The sequence below is a fragment of the Ictalurus punctatus genome, chromosome 4 (genome assembly GCF_001660625.3).
Source record: "Ictalurus punctatus breed USDA103 chromosome 4, Coco_2.0, whole genome shotgun sequence".
Lineage (NCBI taxonomy): Eukaryota > Metazoa > Chordata > Actinopteri > Siluriformes > Ictaluridae > Ictalurus > Ictalurus punctatus.
The window spans coordinates 5,975,475-5,986,541 of NC_071284.1; the positions used below are offsets into that span (position 1 = coordinate 5,975,475).

The 11,067-nt window shown below is 36.4% G+C and overlaps 1 protein-coding gene across 2 annotated transcripts; it reads right to left on the reverse strand.

Annotated features, from left to right (window-relative positions):
• Positions 1 to 306: 306 nt before the first annotated feature.
• Positions 307 to 10,824, reverse strand: yif1b (Yip1 interacting factor homolog B (S. cerevisiae)). Of its 2 annotated transcripts, none has more exons than XM_017465069.3 (8): positions 10,623 to 10,824; positions 8,232 to 8,452; positions 7,125 to 7,229; positions 5,769 to 5,847; positions 4,860 to 4,917; positions 3,356 to 3,511; positions 2,521 to 2,614; positions 307 to 1,066 (listed from the first exon to the last, which is right to left on the reverse strand). In XM_017465069.3, exons 1-8 carry the CDS (start codon positions 10,654 to 10,656, stop codon positions 911 to 913), a joined length of 903 nt encoding a protein of 300 aa, XP_017320558.1. In that variant the 5' UTR covers positions 10,657 to 10,824; the 3' UTR covers positions 307 to 910.
• Between the last annotated feature and the right edge of the window lie 243 nt (positions 10,825 to 11,067).

Here is an 11,067-nt window from a genome sequence, read left to right on the forward strand (position 1 = left end):
TTATTGGAAAACAATCAACTTTGGGGTTGTAACAATAATTGCACTTTGCTTCAGTCAACACACCACGGAATCATTGATTATTTTCGTAGAACAGCACATCCAAGTTGTTTTATTCCTTACACGAAACATCAAACTCTTCTTTGTTTTCGTCTCTCAGCCTGTTCTTTGAAGCTTTTTGTCTCTGCTCTTTTATGTCTTCTGGAACACGATCATGGTACATGCAAATATGAAGACAAGCACTTTTTACCCTTAATTAAAATCTGTTATAGCATCTCATTTCATGATATTTTAAGGAAAACAAGAGTAGAAATTCTATCATTGTTTTAATTACAAAAAAAAAAAGAGAGTCAAGTTTTTGTTTGCCAAATTTCAGAATCAGTCCTTTAAAGTACTTTACAGTAGTTACATACAGACTTACTATTATGTTTGTTTGTTTTTTAAATCAGGTGAAGAGAAATGCACATACATACAACGATACAAATGTACACAGTTGAAAACAAAGACATGACAGGCATTTGGTGTTAACAGGTACCTGGGTGTTGGAGTAAACTGTGCCGACTGGCTCAAATATACCTTTTCAGCCTGTATTTCAAGTGTTCACATTGCTTTAAAAAATATGAATCAAATAATTGTACTCTACATCATACAAAAACAACAACAAACAAACAAAAAAAAACCCAACATAAAAAGCATATAGTCCTTCTTATAAATGCACAAGTGGAAAGAAGCTGAATTATCACAGCTCCTGTTGTACTGTAAGCTTTCACAATGCGTGTTCATTTGTTTGCATCTGTGCAAATGGACTCTCTGTGCTTCAAGTCTCTACTGAGGAGGACTGAGAGTGCTTCAGTCATGGCTGTAGTGGTAGTGTCCTTCATTTTCACTGCTGGCGCCATGCATCTCCACATATTTACCTTATCAAGTGGAAAGTTAGCCAGTACATGAACACAGGCTGTGCTGCAGCAATGGCCATGGTTAAGTACATGCGCAGCTGATTCTTGGCTCCTCGGACAAGGACGCCCTCCGCAGCCACCTCGGATAGAATCTTTAACCTCAGTGTTCGGATCTACAGCGCACACAGATAAGCACGCATCAAGCACAAGGTTGTCTCTGAGCCCAAAATAAACATTATTGCAGTCATATGAAGTAGCTCATTTGTGGAATATTACTTCAAGTTCATTACTGTCTGTGAGAAAATGCAATCCCTGTACTATTGTTTTCAGCATTGCCTGTAACAGCTAACTTAGTGATTACGTTAGGCAAAAATTAGTTTACAATAAATAATATCATCAGATGCAAAAGTGTGCTTGTTTTTAAGCACATTCCTCATTCCCCAGGAACTCTTTAACCATGCCTTTAACCATGTCCTATTTCCCCTGGGGTATAAATGTGCACACATGTAAAATACATGGTCATCCATTGACATGGAAAAAAAATAATGAACGCCTTTCAACACAAAGGAGATGGTTGTTGACCTGGACAAATCAGGTCATGGATATGAAAAAAATAATGAATAGGCAGTTGAAAATACCAGCAAGGCCATATTTAGGGTCATAACAAAAAGTTGGCCAAGAATGAAACCCTATGCACTGAGGAGCATAACAGAGTGTTTAGGAGTTTTTACTTCAAGGATATGATCAGCTGCCTTCTCTGTTGTGACTAGTGAAACATATGACATTGTATTTGCTTTTTGGCAAGACTGCAATCGCAACTGATTAAGCAAATTTAAATGAGCAATAATATTTTTTTTTTAAAGGCAGACAAACTCTCAGACCTTTGTCTAAAAATGTAAGTAGCTTATTATCATTGTTGTAGCTCTCAAATGATTACTTCCGTTAGCGACTTAACTTTGTTTTGACGCTCTATATGTGGTTTCTTTGAGTCTACAACTGTTAAGTGTTCAATGATTTAAAAAAATAAATAAATAAAAAAAATAAAATAAAAAAATAATAATAATATAATAAGTCAATAACAAACCTATGATCCTACTTGAAGTACCAAGACAGAAACGCATGTGATTAAACTAACAAATGTATATGATATATAATGTCAGAAAGATATCGGTCCTGCCTGCTGTTCATAAATGCCAGTGATGGCGTTTTTTTGAAAGGGAGTATACAGACAAATTGAGTCATCAGTGTCCCAATGTGCAGTGAGCCAGGGTTCTTTACTAGTGCCCGAACTCGTGTACACCATATACTAATTCACCACCTAGGGAGCTAGGGAGCTGACTGAGACGCACCCATAGTTAACTATATACTTATAAAACTTATATAAGTCACCGTTACCTAAATTCTATAGCCATAAATTATTCATACCCTTTCAAATTATTCATAACCTAAATTTTATAGCCAGACTTGCAAGGTAATTTCCTTGCTAGCAAGACTAAAAACAACATAACAGTGTGATTTTCCACAATGTAAGGCATCATCAATGATCAAAAAAATGTGCGCAATAAAATACAAGGAACAAATCCTGATCTCATCAGCAAATACAATGAAACAATTACCTTCCACTCACCGTAAAGACAAAGATTGAAGCACAGCACCAGAATAATGAGAGATAATACCCTGTCTTTCCAAACAGGAGCCCGGCTAACACTCCGACTATCATCCTGTGGAAAAAAGACAAGATGAGAAATGATTACAGTAATTACTTCTAGGTGCAGCAATATTACTAGTTTTGGAGATATCTCCATGATCTATTAGATTATATAATTTAACAACATTATATTATACGAGACCATTATGTTTTACACTTTAACTTAGGCTTAAAGAATAAAACCACCTCAAATGACTTAGTCTTTAAAACTGCCAACCTCAAGGTCACCCAAGATTTATTTTGTAATGGCACCAGTCAGAATTAGCCCTCGCTTCATCTGTACTTAAAAAGAGCAGTGCAGCAGCACTTTAGTCCTTTACTCTGTCCAAATTTCTCATGTCGTTTTTGCACTCTGCTCAAAGAGATTAGCTTCCAAACTTCAACATTCATTCTAATACCACTGTCAACACTAATGCGTCATCACGTCATCGTCATCATCATCGTCATCGTCTCGTAGACTAGCCGAGCCGAGTCTATACCGTAACTCAGTGCAACAGTGTCGCACTGCTGCACTGAATTCTGGAACTTTCAGTCGAAAGTGTGTTCACTCTGCAACTTTTACACTGTATTTCTCATGAATATGAAATTAAATGTTGAGTGAAAAAGGTCTTGTTTCTTGCCAGCAGTGCAACCTAAGCGTTATCTCTTGTGACCCCACCCCCCCCGTTAAACACCAAAAAAAACCCAACAAAGCACTAAACCTGTCACGAGGTAGAGTAGATCATTTTGTTCAGTCTTTAATAAGCCACCTTACCCAACATATTTGTATCCAGAAAAGGCCACCAGATCGATGGTAGTGAGGTCTGTGTTCACTGTGACCAGGTAAAGGCTGAGGAGAATGGCAAGAACTTCAATAATGAGCCACACCAGGGCTGAGCTAGCCTGCATCCCCAAGATCTCAGGGGAAAAGCTGAATATAGAGATACACACAAAGGCAAGAGTCAATAATGTAAACAAACAGATCTGTGGAAATCTTGTGAATATTTTCCATTATACAATATTAAACCAAACATCCCACAACATAAAAAATATAAACAAATCAAATTTATGACGAGTCATTAAAGAAAATGTTTACATTGGCAAATTGCTGTGGTATAAAGGAAATAAAACTCTGTGTTATAAAATAAATCAACTACAAGGTAAGAACAAATATGCTTCGCATCATAACACCGTGCCATTGATTATTATTATTATTTTTTTTTTTTACATTAACAGCACACCCTGTTATGTTTTATTCCTTAATTATAAGTCGCTCTGGATGTGTGTGTATTATCAACAATTAAACAAAACCTGAATGTAAAATGTAGCACAAAAGTAAAATGTAGCTGTATTGACACTGTACACTCGGATGTTTTCAGAGCCTAAGAAACCCAATATGTTTCATTTCAATTTCAGAACTTTAACTGGTTTTATGTTTCAACAGCTTTTGAACAGAAAATATTTAACACGCTGTCTGACAGAGTCCCATAGAAGAGAGAGTATGCTCGGGTTGTGTCTTTAAATAGAGTGGTTCCTCTGAAGCCCCGAAATAGAAGCCTTTTTTGGTCACAGATGCATTATGGCACAGTGAATTTCTTAGGATGTTGGGATCAGAGTGCAGGGTCAGCAATGATATGGCACACGTGCAGGTGAGAGAGTTAAAGTGTTAGAATTGTCATTTTTGGGTGAACCGTCATCAATTACTCGCCTTTCGAGCTCAAAAAAAGTTCATAAAGGCATCGTAAAAGTAATCCATGTGACTCCAGTGGTTTAATCCCACTTTTACGAAGCGATACAAATGCTTTCTCGTGAACGCGCATCGTAGATCTACGTGGAAGTGAAGATATAAAGACTTCATTTTAGCTTTTTTTGCACACACAAAGCATTTGTATCGCTTCATAAAATTGGGATTAGACCACTGGAGATACATGGATTCTTCTTACGATGCCTTTATGAACTTTTTGGAGCTTGAAAGTTTTGGTTACATGGACGGTCAATGGAGGGACAGAAATCTCACAGGTTTCATTCAAGATATCTTCATTGGTGTTCAGAAGATGAACGCAAGTCTTATGGGTTTGGAACGACATGAGCGTGAGTAATTGATTAGAGAATTTTCAATTTTGGGTGAAACAGCCCTTTAAGGACCTTGCTCAAGGACCCAACAGTGTCAGCTTGGAAATGAACTCTCGACCTTCTGATCAGTTATCCAGAACCACCACTTCCCTAGTGCATGAGGATCCATCACAAGAATGTAGAAGTGTGCAGAAAACTATGCTTACCTGTTTTGTGTGCCAAGGGCCAGGCCTGCAACCAGGACATACGTGATAAAAGCCATCGCTGAAATGAGAAGGGGATAAGATTAGACAATCAGAACACGGCATGCATACCATATATAAAGTATGTACTTTTGCATGCAGCCTAATAATTGGGTAATAATCTGACTGGTGGTTTAAACTGACTAAACTGGATCAGATTTTGAGTATACTCGGTTGAGATTGACAAAGCAAAACAAGCAGAGTGACCGATTACTCCTCGGCTTAATACAAGCACCCATAAGGCTGCAACCAGTGTATTGAGTTCCTGACAATTTGAACCCTCTCTTCCATTGACTGGGTGCAATTCAGCTAGAGTCTGAGACATTTTGGTGCTCCATCCATCATTCCCAATAATCCTAAATCTCCTATGAGACCGAACAGTAAAGGATCGCGTGTTTTGATTGTCTGAAACCCTACAGTCGTCATCCTATAAGATGAAAGTGTCAAAACAGATGACCTCTGAGTCTAGTCAACTGACTATTCATTTTTGTGCAATAACTGGTGAACAATTTTTTTTCTCTCTGAGAGGTTAAAATCAGGTTCAGTTTGCATATAAATGTACTTGTTAAAAAAAAAAAAAAAAAAAAAAAAAAAAAAAAAAAATGGAGATTACATGAAAGAGAGACACAAAGTTCTTTCAAAATGAACAATCCAATTTATTTGGATCAATGAAAATCTTTTAATGTAAACACAGCCTGTGTCCTCTCATGCTATAACTCATGATAAATAAACCATGCTGAATACACCTAAATCCACAGTTTCTTTGGGATCTATACTTACTAAAACAAGGACTTATTAATCATTCCTCTTTTTTAAAGGATGTCATTTCATATACTGTTGGGCGATTTGTTATGAAATATATAAATAACTTACAGGGAATGTACAGGTCCGGAGCATTGATATCAAAGCGTGGAGCTACTGGAGTATCCTGTTGGTAACTAACCTCCCAGTTCTGTAACAAAAGCACTGATGAGACACCAAACACCCACATTCTCCGAATACACACAGATAACTGGAATCTAACCTGATTACGGCACATCAAGCAGAGTTTAGTGCATTTGTTAAGAGATGAACATTAAAACAATCTGAAATGCAACTCGTTAAGATGACATTAAAACAGCAGAAAACAAATGAGAGCCAGTAGAGTGAAAAAGAAAAAGCAGTTGTGCATAGACACAAACAAAGAAGATTCATGTCTAGGGGTCTATCGGTGTACCACTATGATGGCATACTCTCGTATGAAATATAAACATTAATTAATATAAAGATTATAAGTAAAGACAACCTGAAATGTTAAGTTTATGTCTCTGGTGAAACATCATATGGCCGAACGTATGGTCAAAGTTTTTTGAACATCCCATTCCAGACTTAGTCTCCCTTTGCGGTTATATATATTATACAACTGTTAGTTCTGGTCCACAGATTTGACTGGTGTTAATATGAGAGTTTTTCAAATCTACAACTTGATGAACGGAAAGTTCAGGAATAAAAATCTCTAATGGATCAAATTAATTATTATGATGGTACAAATTAGTCCTAGTCTTAAAATTAAATCTGTACAGTGATTATAAGGAGGACTATGGAAATTATTTTACTCTGGATGGAGGTCCAGAAAAAATAAACCCTGCACTAATGTGTAGGTTAAGGGTAAAATGATTCAATTCAATTCAATTCAGTTTGTATAGAGCTTTTAACAATGGACATTGTCACAGAGCAGCTTTACAGAAATATATCAATTCCGGATATAAATTTTAAATGTATAAATTTCTCTCTTGAATTATAGGAATATATGTTGTTCTCCATATAATGAATTTTAAAATAAATAGAAAACAGCAAATCCCTTTTAAAGAGCAGAATGAACTGGTATTTTTTGTAGTACACTACTACTGCTTGCAAGAGAAATCGTATTAAAGGGTTTTTTTTTTTAATCCTTGCATTATTTCCCTAACCAAATAAGCTCATACTTGCAGTGCTACAGGAGTGTTATTTCACCTGTAACTATTTGAACAACATATTTAGATGTATTAAAATTTGCTCAACTTGCACAAACATGGGAAAAAAAAGCAAATAAGCAGCAAACTAGGTGCCTGTGTGAAGTGGAGCAGGGTTAGCACGGTATACAACTCACTTCCTAGGAGAATTTCTGTTAACTTAGACCATTCGTCTGCCAGGTGGCAGGTGCAAGTATGCACAAATTTATGTGCTACATAAAGAACACATCAGTCATACCTCATGCATATAGGGGAATACCAGCAGTCCCAGCTTCTTGCCAACATAAACGGTGTCCACAGCAAAGTAATATTTCAGTTTGGAGATGGGGATAAAGCGGTCAAGCTGTGAATTTGGAGAGAGTTTAAATGCCAAGCAAAAATAAATAAAAATCACATGAATTTCAGTTCTGCAATACTCTTATATGAAGTTAAACACTTCCAATAAGCCAAAGTTATTTTTGTTGTGTATTTCTGATCCAACTTTAGGACCCTACTTTTTTTTAAATCGTAAAATACTTCTATACCACGAGAGCAATTCTTAAATCAGTTCCACATACAATTATAAAAGTTACTCTTTCTAAATATTAAAACTCTTTCAAGATAAATAAATAAAAAAAGAAATAAAAATCAAGCTAAATAAATTGTCAAGGATATGTTACTCTGGGTAAATAAATAAAGATGAATCTGTAGAATTAAAGTTTAAGTTAAAAGTAAGAACATTATTTATTAAAATATATTAACACAATACATGCTTTGATTAAGAAAGAGACAACTTTCACCTTGTGAGATTCACACAACACATTTATAATATATTTCTACTGCTAGTGTTAGTTTTTTGTGGCAGTATTTAATATTAAATCTATGAAGTAATATAAATTAATCTGACAGTTTTTTAGTTATTGAAGAGGAGTGAATGAATGCGTTAAAAGCCTCTTGCTGCATCCAATATGATCCCATGTTAATCAATGTGGCCTTTCTTTGTCACGCAAACTTTGCGTCTGACTGCCTGCTCCCAAGCACATGACAGCATGATGCTCCCAGGACTATTTTCTTAGGTCATTACACAGTTCAGTTCACACAATTCAGTCTGTTGTGTTTAGTTAGTGGTTGGGTGAAGTAGCCATACATCCAGAAGCTGATTTGTGGACTCTAACAAGAAAAATATTGTTTTTGCCTTTTGACTATGCTAAAGGCGGGTATCAAGAGACAGCAGCCTAAGCTCAATTATGGATCAAGACAGATATAAAAATGCCACCCTGCCTGGAGATTTCAAATAGCACCTTTTGCTCCACATGGGTGCATTCACTTCTGGACACAAAAGCAAATTAGAACAAAGAGCCCTTACGTTTTTATCCATCATTTGTTTGCCCTGGCTTGCAAGGCTGCTCCCATAGGCCATAGCGAGATTGGACATAGGATCTGAGAGGATGGCATGTCCTGCGTAGTCCATCCCTCCTTTGTCCATGCTGCCAGGTCCAGAGTTGTGTTGACCAGCACTGGTGTCATCAAAAAGCTGACGGGGTTCATGAGAATCTGAGCCAGGACTCCTCATCCTTGGCCTGGATTCTGAAACACAAACGCACATCTCGGAGTGAGAGACAGGCTGAATCCAATCCCGAATGGCTCATTACACTGCGGATGAAATAATGGATTCTACAGGTTACGTAAGACATGAATGCGTCCCACAGGAAGCTCTCCGGAAAGCATCCTCAGTCATTTAGTGCATCAAATAAGTCTATGTTAGTATAGACTTAGTCTAGAAGATCTGAACAGAAGGCAGATACACTATATGGCCAAAAATTTGTGGACACCTGATAAACCACACCCATACTACAGCATGGGTGTGGTTTATCAGGTGTCCACAAATTTTGTGGGCCTTCTCCAAACTGCTGCCACAAAGTTAAAAGCACAGAATTGCACCCGTATGTTGAGCCCGATAGCGCAGGATCACAACAAACCAACTCGCATTGTAAGTTATATGGTTACATGACCATGTTATAACAAATTAAAAAAGCTCCTCAGCTCTCTTGTAGATGAATTAGCAGAAATCCCCACAGCCACAACTCAAAAATCTAGTGGAAAGCCTTCGCAGAAGAGTGCAGCTTATTATAACAGCAAAGGGAATTAATCTAGAATGGAATGTTCAAAAAGCACATGAGTGTTTATATCAGATGTCCACGTAGTGTATTAATATAGCTAGACTGTATTGCAGGTCAGTTGAGATTTAAACTAATGCAAAGCCGCCCCAAATTTAATTTGTTTTGGTAAGTAACAGCACATTTTATCCATGTGATTGATTATATTATATTATATTATATTATATTATATTATATTATATATATATATCAAAAGTTCAGAGACACTCGACTGAAATGTTTCTCATGATCTTAAAAACCTTTTGATCTGAAGGTGTATGATTAAATGATTTTAAATCTGTGTTGTAGACAAAAATATTGTGCTAACATATTCATTTCTTTCGTTAGAAGACTGTTTATTTACATCCATCCATCTTCTACCGCTTACTCCTTTTCAGGGTTGCAGGGGAACCTGGAGCCTATCCCAGGGAGCATTTTATTTACAAAAAAATATTTTTTTAATCGGACGACTCGGAGCGAAATATTCTGAAAAGCAGCCGTTAAGTGTCCAGCATAGGTGTGAACTCCTTTAATACTGTTTAAAAAGCATCTCAGGGAAATCCCTCAAGAAATCGGTTGAGAAAATGCCAAGAATATATTTCTGGAAATTCTAGGCAAAAAAAGGTGTAAACTTTGAAGATACTAAAATACTAAATTATTTTGATTTATTTAGGATTTTTTTATTTTTTTTATCACAACATAATTCCATTTGTGTTACTCCAGAGTTTTGATGACTTGGTTAATAAAAATGAAGAATGTCTAAACTTTTGATGGGTAGTATATATAACCATCCTGCCTTGGAGCCGGAAGTATTGTCATAGAAAACTTGTCAATACCTTCTGACCAATCAGAAGCGAGAATTCAGCAGCACTGTGATATAAAGCAAATAAATTCTGTTCCATCTTACAGGAAATCACCTAAGTACATAAAGTGACATGTTAGGGGAAGAATTATATGGTCAGAATTAATTTTTAGCTCGAACAGACCACAAGGCTCAGATTAATGACTAAATGAATGAATGAATGAATGGACGAAAGAACTAACGCTAACCTAGCCACTTATGTGTTAGCCGTTAGCTTATCTAAACACCGAGTTGCACAAAACATTCAGGACAATTAGCTTGTTATTACGTGATACACGTAACACTGCACTTATATTATGTAAGTTATAATACTCGATAATATTAGTGAGCCAACTAACAGATTCAATAAGCTAGCGTTAGCGAAGTATGGAAGTGTCACGTTCTCTGTACTGGAGCTAAAAATAGGCCTAATCCCAAACGGCTTTCTGTTGAAAATGTAGTGCTCTTCGTGAAAGGGCGTTAAAATCATTACGTCATATCCAATTTAGTGCACCTATATAGGGCGGAGAGAAATATTTCGGATTGAACCGTAGCTAAACCGAGCTAACTAATCTTGCTTTCTGGCCTACCATTACAAACTACCAGCTGGGTTAAATACAAATATTACTCATGTTATATAAATACACGTATTGTTAATTTACTAAAGCTATATTTGAATTAGCTATTCACAAGCGCAAAAAAATAAAAACAAACTGTCTATAGAAATCACAACACAAATAGCATGACGTACGTAACTTACGCTGTCTGAACCCACTCTGATTCGTGTAATCCATCCTCACAAAAAATAAATATTATATATTAAACTTCTCTGCGATTAGTAAATGTTAAAAATGCTATTTTCATAAAGCGAGTTTATATGAGATCAGTTTCAATTCATCTCCAAAAACACCGGCTTCGTTTCCCTTCCACCCGAGTGACGTTTTCTTACCCATATGACGCAGTTAACAAAGCCAATCACAGCGCAAAGAATCACCAAAAGGGGGGGTCCATAGAAAAATCATAACCAATCAAGTACTCCTCTAACGGTATAGGTGGAACCAACAGTTTGGCGTATGCGTATGATGAGTTTTAATGAGATATGTAACAATTTTCAAAATACCTCCCTCATAGGTTATTTGTTTTTAAAGAGGAATTTTTTATATAGTTGGAGACAATGAGAGGGATGAAAAGTTCTAAACCAAAAT

What these genes read in the sequence shown, in the direction of transcription:
- yif1b (XM_017465069.3), bottom strand. Translation starts at nt 10,656, where the DNA reads ATGGATTACACGAATCAGAGTGGGTTCAGACAGC. An exon ending in TATTCCCCTATATGCATGAG is followed by an intron (nt 5,848 to 7,124) that starts GTATGACTGATG and finishes CTTTTGTTACAG; the next exon opens with AACTGGGAGGTTAGTTACCA. An exon ending in TCCGGACCTGTACATTCCCT is followed by an intron (nt 4,918 to 5,768) that starts GTAAGTTATTTA and finishes TTCTCATTTCAG; the next exon opens with CGATGGCTTTTATCACGTAT.